Raw genomic sequence first — 20,707 nt, forward strand, 5'->3', positions numbered from 1 at the left:
GTACCATTGCAAACCAGTTTGCACTAATTCAAAGATTCTTGCAGCATCCCGCAGCACCGAGGTTGATCTCGTCTGGGTTCCGCGTCGGGGAATCGCTCGCCGTGTTTTTGCTGCCGGCCCCGCTGCCACCATGTGGGCAATGGCAGCCGCCGTGGTGCCAGCTTATTTAAAGCCTCTCCTCACGTGGGGCGCTGGGAAGGAGAAGCCACCACTGCTACCCCTGCCCTTCTGCCCACAGTGTGGCGTGGCTAGGGGCAGCCAGGCAGGCAGAGCTCGCCGCAGGCCACACCGAGATGGTGGTGGCCACAGCAGCACATGGCCACGGGCCGGCCAGAATGCCCCAGGGCGGCGGCGGCTCACTGCCCCTGGAAAAAAACTGCACGTGTGCTGTTTGAGTTCCTTCTTAAATGTGGCATCACAGAGGGTTACCAACCTCTCTAACTGGGCCAGCAGCGTGTCCATCTTCAGAGCCAGCAGAGATTGGCTCTGTCGGACATAGTGGAAGCTTCCAGCAGCTTCTCACAGAAGCTATTTCGGTGGCCCTCCCCTGCTTCCAAAAACCCGGGCCATGCCAGACCAACACACTGTGCTCTGACCTGGGCATCCAGGCTTTTCTGGTGTCTGGGAATATATTCAAAATTAATTTATCCCTTCCTCCTCCTTGGGGGGAAAAAAAAAAAAGAAAAGAAATGATGGGAGATTGCTGAAGATTTTCCTGTTAGACCATTAACTCTGCACAGCTTGTCTCCCAACAGCCCCTAGGGCCATGGTCCTTCATCCTCCCATTCATCTTGTCATGTCCCTGTTAAAATCAAGATGTTTCTGTGGAGGAGGAGTGGAGACCCCTTGCAGATGTGACTGCACATTGTGGTCTGTCTCAGATCACAGATACTTTAATGCTTTTTTCCCCCCTTGTGATGAGGCCTTGAGTTCCTGTGCAGTCTGTGCTGAGCAGTGCAAGGTGAGGGCATTGCCCAAGCTCCCAAGTCCATCCCCTCACCACGTCCTTCCTGAGCCACCAGACCTGGCTGAAAATCATCTGCAGGATGCTCTGTGCCCTGCTCTTGAGACACTTCCAAGTGGGGTGAAAACTGTCTGCAGTCCTTCTCTTTACCAGTATGCAGGGGAGGCCTGAGGTGTCTCTGATGTGTCACCTTGACTTCTGTACCTGTAAAGCTGCAGTCCTGTGTAAAATCCCACCTCAGGGAACATCTGGTTGCCACCAGTGGCACAAATCACTTGGCAAGTGACGGGATCCTGTGGCTCTTTCCCCTTGAGAGGAGTGGAAGGGAGCTGTGGGGACTGGATATGAAGCCAGACTGGCTTTTGCCAGCATATTTTGGGGTGGAGGCTGTCCCCTGCCCCAATATTTTGCTTTTATTTACACCGCCCTGCCCCATGTCTGTGGGAATGCTGCTGCCCAGGGTGGCTGTGTCCTAGTCCAGCCCCAGGCTGTCTCCGTGCGGGCATCGAGCTGCTCCTGAGGCAGAACACAGAACCTGAGGGATGAGGGTGATCAGGTGAACGGGCTCCTACCAGGTCCCAAACTTGGTGTGTGGGCCTCATCCCCGTAGGGTCAGATCATTCCTTGCTGGAACCAAGCCTTGGATGGGGCTGTGCCCTGACCAGCAGTCACAGCCTGCTCCTTCTGCCAGTGCCCTGTGTGCTGGTGATGGTTTTAATCAGTAGGAAACATCTGTAAAGTTGATGGATGATGTGATGGTGATACACACCACCTACATGGTCTCCAGAGTGAGTATATTCATAAATATCTGGTAGAAACCAATTCTGGCAGGAGACTTTGGTTACTGGAAGCCTGGTTTTATCCCAACACATATTTGTGTCAATTCTTTGTGAGAGCTAAACATTGGCTGGCTTCAGAGGGTTAATCATCATCTGAAATGGAGTTCAGTAATTGATGTTACTGCATCAAAACACTTCCCTCTTCCCATCCCCCTTGTTCCCCTCCTTCCCCCCAAAAAGAAATTCCTGGCTGACACTCAAAATCCAGTTTCGTTCTCACTGTGCAAGTACTAAACTGTGGGTCTTTTCTTTCAAATTTCTGGATTTTTATGGGCACAATTGGTCTGTTAACAGGATTTTTTTTTCTGTGGTTTCAATGCATTTATATCATTGACCTTTGCTTTAAAAAGTGTCAGACAGACTTTTCTGGGCTGGAGCTATAAAAAGGAGTGTTGTAAGGGGGCTTTATTCTGTGGAAGCAATGACCACAGGCAAAGCTTTATATTTGCTGAGTGATTTAATTCTTGCACATGCAAGACTTGGCTCTGTGCCATGTGTAACATGTTGAGAAAAGGTCTGCTCAAGAGGCATTCAAACCAAACTTTCCAAAAGTATTTTTTTTCTTTTAAAAAAAAAAAAAAAAAAGCTTCCTTTCCTGTTATTTCTAAGCTAATGAGTAAAATCAAGGGACTGTGCCCCAAAATGCTGAATTGAGCTCTAGCAGGGTCATTGGGGAAATAAACCTCCTTGAAAGAAATGAAGTGGGAGTCTGGGTGGAAGCAGGGAGAAAGAGGAGGGTGCCATTGAGAAAAAGGCTGGATCAGAGACAGGAGGTAGTCAAACAGAGCTCTCTGAACTCCAAGAGGAAGCGAGGGAGGGTGAAGATGATGCAGCTTAAATGCCTGGTCCTACAAAGCCCTGCTCATATGGTGCATCCCCAAAAGATGTGTTTTCAGGCTAAATATCAGATTTTGCTCTCCGTAGCACATGCTTTTCCCTGCCTGTCCCTGCCCTCTTACAGGAATAGCAGTAGCAGTCAGGAGCAAATAATAACAAGCTGCTTTTTGTTTGCGCTTATTTTAAACACTGTGACAACATTTGGATTAATGTTGGGTCTTGTGAAAAGCTCTTTAAAAGTCAAACATACTGAGCTGCTTACCAGCCAAACATACTGAGCTGCTTACCAGCACGCCTTTGAATTTTGCATCTGCCTGCTGCACTTTCAGATAATGGCCTGGAGAGCGAGGAAACATCGTATTCCTTTCTTCTTCTTGTAATCAGGCCATTAAATATGCCTGAGATTTCAGATTCTGCAACTATTTAATTGTGTAGCCCCTTGGGCTGAGGTCCATATTTTGGTGAGTAGTTCCTCTTCCTTTGGCAAACAAACAAACAATCAACAGAAATACTGAATTATGCTAATTTCTAACAGAAGCAATGTCTTTGCCCAAAACATTGCAATCTACTGCATTTTAATTAAAAACAACACATCAACAGTGCATCAAACATCTATTAGTTTTAATCAGCAGCTTTTTCTGGAGGCTTTTAGGAGCAAATTGTACCTTGTTCACTCTTCCCAGGAGGAGAGGGGGAACAATGGATGAGCTTTGTGCAGGCACAGTGAGCCCTGAAATGCTGACTTTAAAAGGTATTTCAGAGGTATTTAAAAGGTATTTGAACAGGGTGGAGGTTATACAGGGGAGAGCTAAGAGAATGGTCCAGCATGTGCAGGGCTGTCTGTAGGTGGTATCACCTCCTCTGCTGTGGCTGCAGATAAATCCATCACCTGGAATGGACCAAATGCTGTTTATTTGTGTTGCTGTCCTGGTTCCCTGCAGCAGGCAGGGCTGGGGGTTCCCGCAGGTCACCCCAGGGCTCTTGAGCATGTGCAGAGGCACTGGGTGCTCGCTGTCCCTTGGCTTGGCTCTTACTGGTGTGCAGGTGGGATGAGCCACCTCCAGTAGTGGCTGTGCCCGGGGCTGGATGGGAAGGAGCATTTTATCCATTCTTGTGATTCCTCTGAGACTTGAGCTAAATGCTGCCAGTGTATAAAGTCTCCTATGAAAGCAAAGGGTTGGAAGCCTCTGTGTGGAGAAAGTAGCATGGAAAGCCAATGGAATGAGGGTAACCTTTGCTTTTTATAGCTCCTGGTATTTGCTCATGGCAGCCACCAGCAATGCCCTCTGTGTTCACAGTGCAGTGCTCCTGCAGTCACACTGTGCCCAAGTAAACAGCTCCTGGCTGGGGTCAGCTGGAGTGGAAGCCTCTGCTAGGGAAGGGAGAACCCTCTCTTGTCTCTCCCTGGCTTTACTGGGTAGAATTCAGCTAGAGAGAGGGGCCTTGCCCAAGTGTCCATGGAGATGTTGTGTGGAAGGGATAAATGGGATCATGGAGGAGAAGTGGAGGGAGTGCAGGTGGCTGACACCTGCCCTGGCTGGAGCCAAGCAGAACACATGAGCTGCTGCCCCAGCTCCCAGGGGAGCCAGGAGAGCAGGTGGTGAGCAGGGAATTGTCTACTCACATGAAAATCTGGGAGCTGCTGCTCAGCACTGATGTGGAGGGGACAGGATGATCCACGTGGGTGCTCTGGGATTGTTCAGGCACAGTGACCATGGCTGTACCAGTGTCCTGCAGTACCCAGGGCTGGTGCAGGTGCTCGGTGGAGCAGGGACTCCAGAAGGGCTGTCAGAGCATCTGCTGGGGCTGATGCAAGGGGATGGCTCTGGGCCAAGGCTTTCTAGAATGAGCAATGATTTCTGGTGCCTGGTTGGAAATTGCTGTCAGGGCAACTGGCTTGGCAGACACTCGTCCTTTCTTGAACTCCCTATCACTTTTTGGAAATGGTTGCCCCTGGGTTTCATGTCCTGCTTCCAGCAGAAAGGAAGAAAGGGAATCCAAAATCCTGCCTGCAGGTTTGTACCTTGGATACCTCCCAGCACAGCCAGATCTCACTGTTTGTTTTTCCCTCTGCAGCTCTGGGAAGTGCCAGTGCAAAGTTGGTGTCACGGACCTGAAGTGTGACCGGTGCAGTGAGGGCTACTACAGGTTTAATGAAGCCACGTGTGAGCCCTGCCAGTGCAACAACCACTCCCAAACCTGCGACAACTCAACAGGTGATGATGTCCTCTTGTGACCATGGGGGTGCAGACTTCACCTGCCCCTTCTGTCTATGATTTTTCTGTTCTCATTCGGCACGCTCTGCTCGTATCCCCTTCATCTACATCTTTCTACCTTGCGTACCTGAAATCTTAAATCTGAAATGGAAATGCGAGGTTGGAGTTGGTCTCCTTTGAAGGAAGGCAGTGAAAGCAGTGTGCTTTAGCCCAGGCTGCAGTGCAGAGCCTTAATTCAGCAGCCTGTATCAGAAATTGGGGCTCTGTTGTTCTCTGCACTTACACAAACACACAGCATGGACTTTTAAAGAGCTTTTGTTTAACTGCTGTTTACCTGGAAACATATACTGTGCTGGCACTGACGTAAGGGGACTTGCAGCCACAGGTAACAGGATTAGAGCTGGTAAAAACTGGCAGCACCTAATTAATATTGCCCACTTTTTATAAATTGGCCTTGTTCATTTTCTTTGATTATTTCTTTGACTGTCTCTCAAACAGATGTTGATGGAGTGCAAATGTTGAGGCACCTGTGCTTGAACAGCTTATGGGGGGGCAGAGGGGAGCCCAGTTGCTTTCCAGTCTTGACTGGAAGGAGAGATCCTGGAGGAGCACTGTTATGGGACTGCCTGCACAACACCTACTTCAGCCACAGCACTCACTTCAAAATCCAAATTCTCCTCAAAACTTCCAGGCTGAAAAGCAGTTCTGTAATATTTATCCAGGAGCTTAGAAAGGGGTAATAATTAAAAGTAGTGTTGCAAAATTTGTTGGCATAGAGGCAGAGCCCATGAAATCAGCTATTTCTGGGCAATTTGTGCCCGGGTGTTCCCTCATAGGCTGTGTGTTTGCAGTAGAGGAATGCCCTGATCTGTGGGCAGTGGATCTGTGCTCCCTGTGGGTGAATTACTGCATTCCCTTGAGGATGAATTACTCCATTCACTCCTATACTGAACTGTATGTGCTTATGTCCTACCAGTATTGAAGGATATAAGGCTGTCTCTAAAGCTGTGCACACATCAGCTGTGTTGCTGATTTGGAGCTGGGTGTGTAGGTTTTGTGAAGGGGGAGGATAATCTGCTCTTCCTTTTTTTTCCCCTCAATGTTCCTCCTGCTCTCGATTTAGCAAAGAAAATCCAGAACAAACCTTGCCCCTGGGATGGGGCTGCTCTTTCTGTTGGGATTGCCCAGTGCTGCTCACAGCACTGCAATGAAAACCCCTCATTTTGCTTAATGACCTATTACTGATTTGACAAAAATATTTTTTTCTTTTTATTTTCTTTTTAAATTTTCTGCCATCTGCTCTATTTGCTGCTGTGTCTGAGGAAACCAAACAAGACCAGAACAGAGAACAAAGCTGATTAAAAATTAGATCGGACACCTGCTCTAGAGACTGCACTCTGCGTGACCTCCTCAGCTTTACATCAATTCTGTGTAGCCTTTGTCAAATTTTCAAGGTTTTTTTCCCATTAATGCTGTACTTTGGGCTCCCTCTGCCGGCTCTACAGCCGGCTCCTGCTTGGCATCGCTCTGTCCAGAAGGAATATTTAAAATTACTAGGCATAAATAAATAACTTGGGCAGCAGGAGCTCCCCGGCCGACAGCACTTCCTCTGCCATGACCGTTGTGTTCTGTGGTGTGTCGGTGCAGTGAGGTGGGCTGGTGCTTCCCAGTTGGGGTCCTGTGAGGTCTGATCCTTCCTGAGGGAATTATCAGGATGAGAAGTGCTATTAATTATTAAGGCTCTCCACAGCGATACCTGATTGCAAGCCTGTGTGTGCTCTGCCTGGCTGAGCAACGTGCTGACTCAGGGAAACACAGCCATTTTGCAGGGCTGGTGGAGATGGATGTGGGTGTTTTCTGCTGATGGGAAAGACATTGGTCCTGAAATGACCAAGGCAACACAGGTGGGATTCCAGATTTATGCCCCTGTTAGTGCCTGGGGAGCAAGGTCCAAGGCAGCCTTGCTGTGACTAGGCAGATTAACTTCTCTTGTCCAAGACATCCATCCCACTGAAACAGTTGATCCAGGTTTGCAGCTGGAGAAACCAAGTCTAGCACATAATTTCTCCCTCTAACCCTGACATCTCTCCCGCAAAAACCACTGGCTCATGCCTGACAGGCTGCCAAGGGAAGAGCAAACAGTGTGTGGGAGGTGATGCTGAGCAGAGGGTGCTGGCAGGGCCCTGCTGGGTGGGTGAATCAGCTGCTTCCTGGGTTTGTTTCCTGCCCTTAGCATGAGGGTTGGCTGCAAGGACATGCCAGGCTGGCTGGGGATGCTTGGCTGTGGAGTCATCACTGTGGGAATTGAGGAGCAGGAGCCGTGTCAGGCTTGTGAGGGAGCCAAACTGTTCTGATATTAATAATAAAATCTGCTGTGGTCTTCATAACAGCATAAACCTCAGTCAGGATTTTTTCCTGTAGTTGATGTAGATATGAGACTTCTCCATCCCCCAGCAACATTGCTGGATCAGCTCAGTGAATCTGTCTGCTCTCACACTGCTCTGTGCCACTCTTGTTTATAGAAGGGGCTGTTGCCTTTGCAGTCTGGTACATGGGATTTAATCAAATCTTCCATCAGCTCCCTGCCACCTCACCGAGGAGCCAGCTGAATTACAGCATGTTCCTGGTGACGGATGGGCTTTGGATAGAGGCTGTGCTTTTGTAACTAAGGAGATTTTTCTTCTTGGTCACAGTAGTATCAAAGGATACGGTGTCTGTGAAGACATGGCACATCTAGCTTCTGATTCAGGGGCTTCCCCAGGAAGGGCAGGTGGCTCTGTTTCTCTGGGAAGGTCAGTGACTGCTGCTGCCTTGTCCTGGGGTGGAGGAGCTGGAGCCACACTAGTGGGATGGAGCTGCCTGTCCCCGAAGCAGGACAGTGGCACGTCCTCACCCCTGACCACCAGCTTTCATGTATAGGAAGAGGCTGCACACAAAAAACCAAAGGCATAAACCTGAGGGATCCCTCATGAGAGTGGGGGACTTGAAGCATCAGTGTTCATCTCACTGGTACAAATGCAAACTGAAACTGCTTTCCTTGGGGAGAATTTTAACACTGATGACTTGTGTTTACCTGTAGTGACCTTTTAGTGGTGAGTTGTGGGGCCTCTCTGCTGGGGCTACCTGCTTTTCCACATTATCTGTGTACGTGTGGAGCGAGGGGATGAGCATCAGAAGGTCATAAGAGGCCAGGATCATGTTTTGGCCAGAAGGCATCCAAAACCACTTGTGAGCTCTGATAATGGAGTGTGTTCCACATAGGTTCTTGCTCCAAATGTTCTGCTCTAGTTCCTGCTGCTGAATGTTTGCTTGTTCTCCTCTCCATTCCGCAGGCACCTGCCTGGACTGCCACGGAAACACCGAGGGGAAGCACTGTGAGCTCTGCAAGGAAGGTTTCTATCGGAGCACCCATCCTGCCCACGGCTGCCAGCACTGCCCCTGCTCCATCGTGGCATCCACCGGCACCTGCCACATACGTGAGGCTCTTGCTTTGGTCTAATTCCTCATAATGAAGGTTGCTCTCTTCAGTTAAATTGCCCCTCAGAGTGTGTCAGCCCAGCAAGGTATTCTACAGCCTGTGGAGCTCCTGTTTGTGGGCACTGGAAGCAGCACCTGCTGTGATGGGTTGTGGTGCCTGTGTTGCCTCTTGGGAGAGCAGCTGTGCAGGGGAGTGATCAGAATCACAAAATGGTTTGGCTTGGAAGGGATCTTAAAGTCTTCTTCCAGCTCCCAGTGTGTTGCTGCAGTCTGCTCTGAAGAGCCTGCAAAGTTTTGCAGAGAAGCTGCCGAGCTTGCGGCAGCCAGGTGAGGGGCAGGAGATGCTCAGCAGTAGCCCTCCATACTTCTGAGTGTGCTTCTGAACATCTCCATGGGACTTCATGCAGAGATTCCCCAAATGTAACTGAGAGAAGTTAGAGTTGTAATAATCATATGTAAGACTTTTTTTGATATTTCCCTAATCAATTTTGCAAGCAAGCTGCCTCTGTATAGGTCCAAAAGTTCTTTTGGATTGCAAGGACTCCCAATATAGTTCAGCTGTTCTCTGAAATTGCCTGTTTGAGGTGGAAATGTTCAGGAGTAATAATCTATTTCCTTAGCAACGTGCCAAGTTTGCTCTGTGAGGCTGGTACGAGGCATCAGAACTCCCCAAAGCTGTTTTTTCCCCTACTAACAGAGAAACTGCTGCAGTTCAAAAGTTGTATTTTCAGCTCAAAATTTGAGATTGGTCAATACTTGGTGGCTGCTGATTTCTGTCAGGGTGTCTTGTGGTCAGGTCCCATAGAACAAACCCCACAGAATAAATCCTACAGCGAGGGTGTCTCTGCAAGAGGCTGTGGCACATCCCTGCTTTGCTTTCTGTGTTCTCCAGAGCCTGGCGAGACTGTCCCGAGGTGTGACAGGTGCAGACCAGGGTACACTGGCCTCAACTGCAACCAGTGTGACAAGGGCTACTACAACTCGGACAGCATCTGTGTGAGGTGTAAGTGCAACGGGAACGTGGACCCGGCGCTGTCCCCAAGCGTGTGCCAGCCGGACAGCGGAGAGTGCATCGGGTGTCTGTACCACACCACGGGCTTCCACTGTGAGCTGTGTGAGGAGGGCTACAGCAGGGACCCTGGGGGCACCAACTGCACCAGGAAAGGTAAAAAGTGCTGCTCAAGTCAGTGTCAAGGCTCACTGTGCAGCTGCCCAAAGGCTGGAGAGGGAATGCTGTTAATTGTTCACATTGGTTTAGATTCATCTGGCCTCTAGTGCAGAGGAGAAAACCAGATCGTTTTAACACGTTGGTGCCTACTGGCCTTGAAGGATGGTTTAGAGTTAGCTCTGTAACCACCCTGATTCCAGACCCTGGCACGCACTGCCAGTGAACAAGCTGGAAAAACCAGTCTATTTGTAGTGTATTTAATGTAGAATGAGAGAAAATGGTTCTGAAGTTGCTCATTCAGTGGTTTTCTGGAGGTTGGTGGATCTCCAGCACCATGCATGGAAACATTACCAGTGTGATGTATTAGATGAAAGAACCCAGAGTTCAGGGAAGTATTTGGGCACAAATTTGTCCTTGCCATGGACAGAGATTCAAGTCAGATCTTCCATCAGGAGCTAATGTGGTTTTCACTCCTGTGCTGCTTTCTGGGTGTGTAATCACAGAGTCCTTCCCTGCTCAGGGAGATGATCAGTACAACAAAGTTGGATGCTCATTAGCTGTAACAGGGCTGGAAATGGCACTTTGCATCAGCTCATCCATTACCTCCCCCTGCACAGCTCTGCCTTTGTGCAAGGATCCACATGACTTTGCTCCATTAAAATTCATATGTATGGCTTTGCTTGTACTTGCAGTTTTCACCATTCAGTTTTATTTTAATGGCATTTTTATATCCAGTTCCTGATGTGAGGAAAGCCTGTCCCCTTTCAAGGGGGCTGGAACATGCTCCTTGAGCTTTCCTCTCTCCCTGACACCTGTGTTTTCCCTTTTTTATTAAGCAATTTAAAAGATGTGCAGCTTCTTTCCAGCTCCTTAAACAAAAATTGCCTAAAAACTGACATGCTGAGGTTACTGAGCATTAACTTGTTTTAGGTAAAGGTTTTCATAAATCACCAGTGCATTTGAGTGGCTTCTGGAGTGAAATCATCACCCAAGCTCTGTTTCAGTGGTCGCAGGTGAAATGAGACAGCAGGTTCTGTACAGCCTGGGCAAAGCTCAGCCCAACCCCATGTATCCACAGGGGTCATCCTGTCTTAAGCCTGACCAGGATTCTGGTGCTTTCAAGGCAGATAGAGAGGATATTCAAAGGACCAAAGTGAGGGTTTTCAGTCCCAGAGCAGGTGGTGCTCTTGCTGCCATGGCGAGGCACAGCAGGGACTTAGTGCTGGTGCAGTGTGGCTCTGTGCCACCCGCCCAAGCACTGCAGCCTCCCCAGGAATGGGCGTGTGGGCTCTCACCAGAGCTCCTCCACTCCAGGAGGCAGCAGCAGCTCTGCAGAGCTGGCACTTCAATCAAGCAGCTGGATCTGACGCTCCCGTCAAAGCTGCCAAAGCAGCCCATTGAGTGAGCAGCTGCTGCTCGCAAGGAGCTGCTCTGGGACATCTGGAGAGCTGGCACGGCCCCGGGAGTGGAACAGGCAGCGCTGTGTCACGGCCTGGAAGCAGCGCCGGGGCCAGAGCCCGGCACTTCACTGTGACGTTCTGGGAGCACCAGGAAATGTCTTCACCCGAGGCCTCTGTGCCAGCCCTGAGCTGATGCTGACTCACAAATAAAGCCCAGAAAAGTGCTGTTTCCTTCTGGTGAATCAGCCATTGTCTCAGTTCTGTTTTTTCCCTACTTATAGCTACTGGCAGGGTTTGCTGGGAATTGAGTATTGGTGAAGGAATTTGGAAAGGATGACTGAATTCCTCATGCCCTTTTCCCAAAGCCAGAGATTTTCCAGGAACCTCTTGCTCCTGTCATGTTGCTTCCTATTGCAAAAGTTTGCCTGTTATCCCATAGAGAAATGCCTTCTGGCATTCAGCATCCTGAGTGTCCTTATCAACCTAAGGCAGGAGCTGTAGAGAGCAGAGGAGCTGCTGCAGGAAGGGGACTCTGAGCAGGAACCTCAGTTAGGTGTGTGATGCCCCTTCCAGAGGAATTTCTTTCCTGATTGCCTGAACTGGGAATGTGACAGCCCAAAGTTAACTTGTGGGAGTTCCCCTGAGGGCCTGTGGCAGGACATGTGCTGAATATTTCCAGCTCCTGTTGCCACTGGAGATGCAACTTAGTGCAAAATTAGTCCTTCGGAAGTGACTCTCCTCCTCAATCATAATTAGTAGATGTTCAGGAGAGCTGGAAGCTGGATCCATACAGCATGGCACCATCAGCTGTAATTGCTGCAGCTGTACGTGGATTTAAAATGAAGTTGCTTTTCTGTTGGCAGGAAGAGAGTGGGAAAGAGGATGCAGAGAATCCTGTGGAGCAATAGGTGCAGAGAACATTCTGGCTGATTGAGGCTTCAGCTTGTGGAGTGTTCCTGTTGCCTGGACTTGAGAATCTAAAATAGATCAGGTTATTCATGTGAGGAAATGCTTTATTAGCTACATTTGTGAGCTTAATACTCCCGATTTATGGTGCTCTCTGAGGCCTGTAGCTCAACAGGTTTGATGCAGGTGTAATGAATTTGCATCCCACTTCTGAGATCTCAAGGTTAACCTGACTCCTGAACTGAGAAGGGAGTTATCCCATGGCTGCTGGAAGCCAGGCAGGTTCTTGGCTGTTGAGTGCCAAGGAAAAGACAGAGCATAGTCTGATAGTTCCCATGTTCTGATCCTTCCTGTGTGCACATATGCCAGCAGCTGAAACCAAACCAGGATCCCAACTGGCCTCCGCTGTGTTCAAAAGCTTCTGAAGAACATCCACAGTCTTTTTTGTTGTTATGATTTGGTGACCTTCTGCTTCTGGCTGTGCTGACTGGGGATTTCCATGTGGCTTGTACATGACTTCATTCAAAAGCTGAACTGAGGTTATTTTGCCCTTTTACCTAAAGTGGTGCAAACACTGAACCTGCTGCGAAATGCTGGGACAGCTGAGTACTTGTGGTTCATTCTTTCAGTTTTGATCTTCTTGTTTGTACAAGTAGGGCAGAAATAATAATACTGTGAACAAAATCCTACATCTGGTGCACTGGTTATGAAGGGTTTAAGCTCCTGGAGTTGCTGTGTCTGAATGTGCAGCCCACACAGACACCGAGGGACACGTTGGTACAGAGTCCAAACTTGCTGAGCTTGGTAAAGCCCTGTTTTCCTGGTCTGAACAGGAGCTGGACTGGGACTTGCTGTCATCATGAGCTCCTGTATTGAACCCTGAATCCTGACTACTGCACCTGTCCCTCAGCACCAGACTTTTCAGAGGAATCCTGTAGTCCATGGCACTTAGCACACAGAATTATATAAAAAAGCCCCAAACACAACCCTGGACAGGCATTTTCTAAACTGCTTTGAAAAAATCCCAGTTTTAACAGTGTAACCTTAGTTGCCATAATAACTGTTATATAAATGTCAAATCTCTTATGCTTGTGTTTGATTTTCAGCTCAGCAGATTTCTTATTGATCATTTTAAAATTTGTTTTATAGAAGCCACTCTTGGCCCAGAACCAACAGAGTTTACAACTTCTGCTCCAAATGACACCAAGGCCACATCCTTTTCCACAGCAGTGCTAAACAGTACTTTGTCACCAACAACTCTACAGACAGTATTTCCTGTAAGTTCCTCTGACAACAGCACCTCTGCTCTCGCAGATGTTTCATGGACTCAGTTTAACATCATTATTTTGACAGTGATCATCATTGTTGTGGTCCTACTAATGGGCTTTGTGGGTGCTGTCTACATGTACCGTGAGTATCAGAACCGAAAACTTAACGCTCCCTTTTGGACCATTGAACTCAAAGAGGACAACATCAGTTTCAGCAGCTACCATGACAGCATTCCCAATGCTGATGTGTCGGGGCTGCTGGAAGATGATGGGAATGAGGTGGCCCCGAATGGACAGCTCACGCTGACGACTCCCATGCATAATTATAAAGCTTAGAAGTCATCCAGCTATTCCAAAGTTTGCTTCTCAAATAGTTACAGGGCTTGTGGAAGGGGTATCAGGATCCGTGCCAAGGCTCCACGGAGAGGAATTTGCTCTTCAGATACTCTCTTGTGCCGGGCGTGCTGTAGCTTGCAGGTGAACAGAAGACGGTGTAGTACATCTGAATTTCAGGTAGTGTGGTGAAATGCATTCTGTGTCCTGTTCTCCATAAAGATCCATAGAATTCACTGTTGTTATGAACTGGATTATGCTGAATTGAAACTTTTTTTAATGAAAAGGTGGTGGGGTGGAGAGAGCAGAACCTGATGAGGAATCAGAAGCTACTTGGTTTCCAGCCAACCCAACACTTGTGTCTTCATCTTTTAGTTTGAGAAGTAGCTCATGAATTAACAGTGGAATTTCAGGAAACAGATCTTTGGAAAGGCATCATCTTAGTTCCTGATAGAAACTTGTTTGAAAAAGAGGACAAAAAAAAAAAGGGAAGTAATTGTTCACTGTGCTACCAAAAGGCAAGTAGAGGAGTGAATTGCACGCTTAAAAAAGTCACCATTATCTGTTCCCACTAAGCAGGGAAACAGCAAAAAAAATCACAAGAACATTTGAGTGAGGGAAGATACTAAGCTTTTCCCTTTCTGAGTATTTATACAGGGTGATGATGCTATTAAGACATAGCAATCCATTTTTTTCTAGAAGGAGTTAATGAACTTGTATAGTTTCTGTGCAAGGGAAGACAAGAAGACATCTCAGGGTTGCCATGTAAAAATAAAAGCCAGGCTTAATACCCTACCCTGATAGAAATGGTGTGTTCTGTATATAAAATGTAATATATCTTCTTGGAATTGTATTTGTAATTATTTGTAAAAAAGACAAGCAACCAACTGACCAACCAAAAAACCCCCAACAACAAAACCATGAGCCCCTTCCCCAACCTCCCCCACTCCCCAGGTCATGTTTTATCCTCTAGGTTTTAATTGTACAGCGGTTAGTGACGTTGTTTAAAAAAGAAAAAAAACATGAGGATTGTTTAAAATACTGTAAATGAGATGGCAATATTGTTGGAGCTGGGCCTCTGGCAAACACCGACTGCTTAAAGCTTTTCTTCCATTGTCATTGAATAACTTCTTTTTTAGAGAAAATGTGAGTGCTCCCTACTTGTATCTGTCAAATTTTGCCATTCCTTCAAATACTGAGTGAATACCAGTGTTGCCATGACTAGGGCTGAGTAGGTGTCCAAAAATTGGATGCACCAATGTATTCCTTGCTTTTAAGTCTCTCTATAAAATGCAAATACACTGTCACAAACACACTGAGAGCCTGGGCTCAGTGGCTGAGGTTCTCCCAAGTGGGTGCTCATCGTGTGGAGGGAACCCATTGCCATCCCTGCTGACACGGTAGGGGGGATGTGCTGGAGGGCTGAGCTCAGCCCCCTGGCCTCCTGAGGGCCAAGAGCAAAGGTCTCCTGGATTTGGGTGGAAACAGCTTTGAGATTAAGAGCTCGCAGGACCAGATCTGTGCTTCAAGGCTCCGAAGGTAAAAGTGCACAGATGCTTTCAGAATTTAATGTAGCACAAGTTGGTGTTGGGCATTCAACTGTGAAAAAAACCCTACAGGGAACAAGTTTTACAGATCCCCCTGGTTTTGGTGTGGGGCTGGTGGGCTGTTAGCAGAGAGAACGACAGGCAGCACAGCACAGGGAGGTCACACCTTGGAGCTCCTGGGTTGGTACCTGCAGTGTGTGTGCCTCAGGGCAGGGGCTGTGCTCCCTGTGCTACTAGTCCCACCCCTGGAAATCAAATTACTGCATGGAAACCGGGCAAGAAACAAATATTTCCCCTCACTCTTGCCCGGCCTCAGAGCTGCAGCTGAGTTGCTGTGCATGGTGGGGCAGTGGTAATGCAGGAACTGGTGGATGTGTCCTCTAAGCCAGGAAAACGTGACTATTTCTCCAGATGAGAAATGGTAGAGAGAACATGGTGGTTATTTATTTGATTTTTGGTGCTGTGAGGAGGTTTTTCTTTTCTTTGGAAACTTGGGGGTGGGGGGGAAATAGGTGATTCAAACACATGCTGAAAGATGCCATTTCTGCCTCAAAAATGTGCTGCCTGATTTAAAGATGAGGCGCATGGCAAGGAGGAAAATCATTGAGGATGACCAAGAGAAGTGGTGAGGGCAGAATGTGGAATTGCATATAGGCCCAAGCTGTTGGAAAAAAGCTGATGGAAAAGCTCCTGTTGCCTGCAGTGGGCCTGGGTGAGGTCCTATACTTCAGGTAATAAATCTGGCTCATGTCATTCAGAGCAATGTTACTTATAGTTATAAAACGGGGGGGACTGGAGAAGAAAATCTGGATATTGCTATCCTTGAGTTACTCATCAAACTTTTAAAGAGCAGGGCGGTGGCAAAATAGAAAGTTTCCTAAAAGTTGTAATTATTTAGAGGTGCTGATCTAGCGACACACTTGCACTTGGTCACTTCATGGGGTGGGGAAAGGTAATTTAGGAAGTGTTGGCTTCTGGGACTGATGTTAACAAGCAAAGCAAAGGACAGGTTGTTCACTTTAATGTTTCTAAAATACTTTAGTCGTTTTTTTCATCTCTGCCACAAAACACCTCTTCCTTAAATTTTGCTATGACTGTGGGCTGCTCTGTAACAGGAACAGGCTTGGATTTTGGCTCACTGTAGAAATAAGGACCATCTGCTCAAGCAGAGCGTGGGCTCAGGTGCTGAACCCTCCTAGTTCCTGCCTGCCACAGCACAGGAGGTGTTGACACCTGGGCTGCTTCTGACCTCCAAAATACCCCAAAGGCTTTGTGTTTGGGAAGAGGAGGAGTCAGGATGCCCTGCAGTCGGGCTGCAGAGGGGGGTGGGACAGCTGCTGCCTGTGGATTGCACAGCTGGATTGAAGGGATGGAGACAGCCTGGTAAATGTGATGGGAAGCTTGGTTGGACAGGGAGGACCTGGCTGCCCAGATTTGGATGGCACAGGATGTTCCTGAACAGGAAGCACAGTGAGGATGTGGCACTGGCACCATGCTTGTCAAATGGCAGAATGACTCAGGAGGGACACAGCAGCCACTTCCTGCCACCCAGGCCTTGGCACACAGGAACAACAGTTATAAAAGGAGATCAGTGCCTCAGCAGGGAAAGAATAAACAGCTTCAACAGTTTGACTTTGGTGATGTGAGATCAGATCGTCTGTGCTCTTATCAGTCGTGCAGCTTCCCCTGGCACCACAGGAGGGGAGGAAGAAGCTGAGCTGGTTCTGTCTCCATCACCTTGGGTTGGATTGTATGTGGAGGGGTAGCAGAGCTCAAACACTTGTGCCAGGGTACTGAGGGCCACCAGGACCATGACGTGTGTCATCGCTTGTCATGAGGCTTCCCAGGTGCTGAGGTTTGTCCTGAGGTTGGGGTAAGGGCAGGTAAATCAGAAGTAGACTCTCAGGGCTGCTTTGAGGCCCAGCTGAGCAGCCAGCGAGGCCAGGGGAGGGCATCTCTGTGACTTGCAGGGCTGAGGTGGCAATACAGGTACACGTGGTGTTCCTGATGGGCCACCTGCAGCACCTTCTGCCTGGGAAGGCTGTCCAGCTGCAGTGGTGGGGCTGTCCTGGAGAAAGGCACTCAGGGCATGGGACACCAGCTGCAGAGCAGAGAGGAGGTGTGACAGGGCAGGGGGGCTGGTGGATGTGGGAAAGGAGCTGCAGGCACGATCCTTGGCAGTGTGAGGGCCCAGCTGGTCTGGCTGGGGTGAGTTCAGCTCGGCAAGCAGTAAAGGCAAGAGGACAGAATGAGCAGATGAAGGGCACAGAGCTGGGGTGGGGCAGGGCCAGGGCAGCCTGGAGGGCTCTCAGCTTGGGGGAGCATTTGATGAGTACTGAGTGCAACAGACATGTAGAAAAGTGGTTGGGTTAATGAGGAGAGATGATCTCAAATCTTGTGGACCACTGTAGCTGGAAATAGCTATGAGGAGCACTAGCCCTGGGGAGCTGTCAGAAGATGTCAGCCACTGGAATGATAATTCCCTTGGACCAGGCTGAGCAAACTTAGCAAGCATTTAGGAAAGAGGAGGGGATGTATCCAGCATCCTTCAGGTACCCTGGGCCAGTTAACCACTCCTGTGCAGCATCATCATCTTAAATGTTACAGGCAATGTAAATGTGGCAGAAAGTCTGCAGAGTCTCCTTTAAATAAAGGATATAAAAATAGTTTTCTCTTTAAAGTGAAGTTTTAGAGTGAGCTCCCACAGGACTCTGCTCTTTATGTGTCAGAGGAATGGATTAAAATAAGAAAAATGTGGGCCTTAAAAGTTGTACTTGCTCCCATCTGAAACCCATCAGTCTCAGTCTACATCCAAATACGGCGTCTCCCAAGCATATGCTATGCTTACAAATGCATTTCTAAAAAGAAAAAAAGGTGTATGATTTGAATATATGTAAGAATTTATACAGAAGAATGTTATTTAAAATGAATAAAAATAAATGTATATAATTTGTATCTATGTCACTTGGATTTTTGCATTTGTGATTTTGTTCATTGAATTTCAGCAGGAGTCTTCTCAGTGACAGAAAGGATTGAATCCAATCTCATCCCAGTAATAACATTTGTTCCAGGAGAATTATTCCTTCATTATGCCCCTGTATGTGAGATGAGAACCAAGGCACAAAAGTGTTTTCTATCATAGATATTCATAAGCACAGTTGACATTCTGTGTCAGAGAATCCAGCTAAAAAATGAGCCCTCTGATCTCGTGTGTCTGCAATGAACCATCCCAGCCCTCAGCCGTGTTTGGGAGCTCCACAGGCAACGACTGTTTTCCCACTGTTTTCTGTATCATTCACATGGACACATTTTGTCAGAGATGTGAGTCACTAACAACAAAACCCTCAGAGCAAAGCTGGAAATGGGATGAGGCTATTGTATCAGATTTTTCTTCATGACCACAGATGTCTTTCAAAGGCCATTTTTGTTACAGACACTCTGAAATCCACATCTGTGGCATCAGTTCTGGGAGTGTTTGCAGAAGGGCCTGTGGAAAGCTTGCATTTCCTTCTCACTTGGCAGAGTTAGGAAACTGGTATTTGTTTTGTAAACACAACTGCTAAAGGCTCTTTTCTGTGAAAGCTGTGTCTGACTCTTTAGCCCTTTATTAAGCAAAGAACTTGGAGAGGTAAGGCTTCATACACTGAGCGAGCACGTGGTTTTAAGTGTTCATTCAGATGTTTGACTGAGCCAGAGCTGCTTAAGTAATGGCCACACTGGTGAAATTCAAGGGAGTTTATTGACACCTAATTTGCATTAGCAGAGCAGTTGGAGTGTGTATGACTTAATTTAGGAAGAATCTTGCTGTGAGCTGTACGAGGAGGAGGCAGAACTGAGTGAACCAGGCCCGCAGAGCAGGGAGTGAGAACAGGAGGGTGAGGGGGACGCGTGTTCAGCTGATGGTGACATCCGCCCTCCTTATGCCAGCACAGCACAGAGCAGCTGGCTCCCATCTTGCTCAACTCAGCCCTACCACTGCACTCAGCAGAAGTCCTTCTTTCCCAGACTCCCTTTAGGACTCTCTTCCTGAGGTGGGAAGGATCTGGGGCTGCCTTGAGAAGTAGGAAAGTTCCAACATGGCTTCCTGGGATGAGGATTTAGTGTAATCTCCCCAAATGTGCTACTAATAAACTTAAGGTTAAACAACATTAAGCAGATTATCCGAAGGCAAGTTGTTAACTGCTTCTAAATAACACATTTCCCAGTCCTTTCTGCCCCTTGCAGGTGCTACTGCAGGTTTTAAAACATTGGGCAGTGCAGTAAAATTACTCAGGGAAAATCTCCATCCTGGCTGTGTGTATACATAGAATCATAGGACCACAGAATGATTTGGGTTGGAAAGGACCTAAAAGATCATCTCGTTTCACCTCCTGCCATGGGCAGGGACACCTTCCACTAGACCAGGTTGCTCCAAGCCCCATCCAGCTTAGTTCTGAACACTTCCAGGGAAGATAGAGAGGGATGTATCTCTATATATCCATATCTTTGTCCATCAGACAGACACTTCATGAAGTAATAAACTACACAAGGAGGGCCCTGCTGATTTCCTTTTGACTACAGTGTGTTGGACATGGGCTGTGACTCTGCAGACAGAGGTGCTGTGTGTGCAGAGTGATTTACTCTGCACTTGTGGCTGATGGATGCTGATTTAAAGACCTACATCAAATATGTAACATCTCTCTGAAACCTTAAACAAGAGCAAACTGGTATTATCCTTTCAAGTGAGTGAACTTACTCATTTCATGAAGATCTGCTCTGTAAACGAGAAAAAAACGACATTTCAGCCTGGCTGATCAGATCCTGGTGCCATATGGTAGACCTGATTTTGTGAACTTAATTTCAGTTTGCCAGTGGCCACTGCAAAAGGGTTTCAGTCACATAAGGTGACCAATGTCTCTCGAGGTCTCTAATGGGGGAGTTGAAGGGACTAAACATCCCTTGGGGTCATCAGACCCCAAACACAAAGCATGAGGCATGTCCAATTGGACAGGAGATGGACTTAAGAGCTTAGTTGTGCTGGGTAGTGCCTGGCTCTTCCTGGCAGTTTGGGACTCTGCAGCAGTTCCATCATGCACATTATTGTACCCATGAAGCTGAAAGAATTAAGCAAGGATGGGAAGCCCACCACAACCATACACATCCAGAGCTGCAGTGGCTGCTCCCACCAGTCTGGGGCATTTGACAGGTGAGTGTCAATCTAAACAGTGAGCTAGTGCAGGTACATGGAGGAAATGGAGTTCACAGGGCACCAGGACAACTGGGAATAATAAACTCACGGAACTGGGAATAATAAGCTCACAGAATTCATGGCCTGCAGTCAGCCCTTATCCGTGGCCTAATTCCTGGCCAGTAAGAGTCCCCTTGAGACAGCCCAGAGGAAAGTGAGTGAAACCTGACCTGAGTCAGTACCAAAGAGGAAACCAAATCCAGAAGAGGAAACCAAATCTAATGCACTGGGTCACTCCCGTGGGTGAGCCAGGTGAGTGTCCTGCTGGGATGGAGCTTCCTTGTGTTACAGAGAATGGTAAGAACAAGTCCCAGCATGAGGCACCACTTGATGCTCTCTGGGGGCAGAGTGGCTGGAAGGTGGCCCAGTGGAAAAGGACCTGGAAGTGCTGGTTGACAGTGGCTGAACATGAGCCAGGTGTGCCCAAGTGGGCAAGAAGGCCAATGGCTCCTGGCTTGTACCAGCAGTAGTGTGGCCACAGGACCAGGGCAGTGATTGTCCCCTGTGCTGAGCACAGGTGAGGTA

The 20,707-nt window shown here is 48.0% G+C and overlaps 1 protein-coding gene across 2 annotated transcripts in view; it reads left to right on the top strand.

Annotated features, from left to right (window-relative positions):
* The window catches only part of MEGF9 (multiple EGF like domains 9), a 50,261-nt gene extending 32,347 nt beyond the window's left edge, over nucleotides 1–17,914 (top strand). For both annotated transcript variants that reach the window (XM_082295169.1, XM_082295170.1), the window contains 4 exons: nucleotides 4,717–4,856; nucleotides 8,189–8,332; nucleotides 9,226–9,498; nucleotides 12,957–17,914. In XM_082295169.1, coding sequence (XP_082151295.1) covers nucleotides 4,717–4,856; nucleotides 8,189–8,332; nucleotides 9,226–9,498; nucleotides 12,957–13,411 — 1,012 coding nt within the window. In that variant the 3' untranslated portion in view covers nucleotides 13,412–17,914. The remainder of the gene's footprint in view (nucleotides 1–4,716; nucleotides 4,857–8,188; nucleotides 8,333–9,225; nucleotides 9,499–12,956) is intronic.
* The last annotated feature ends 2,793 nt before the right edge of the window (nucleotides 17,915–20,707 follow it).

Source organism: Coloeus monedula, assembly GCF_965178545.1.
Source record: "Coloeus monedula genome assembly, chromosome: 21".
In the NCBI taxonomy this organism is placed as follows: domain Eukaryota; kingdom Metazoa; phylum Chordata; class Aves; order Passeriformes; family Corvidae; genus Coloeus; species Coloeus monedula.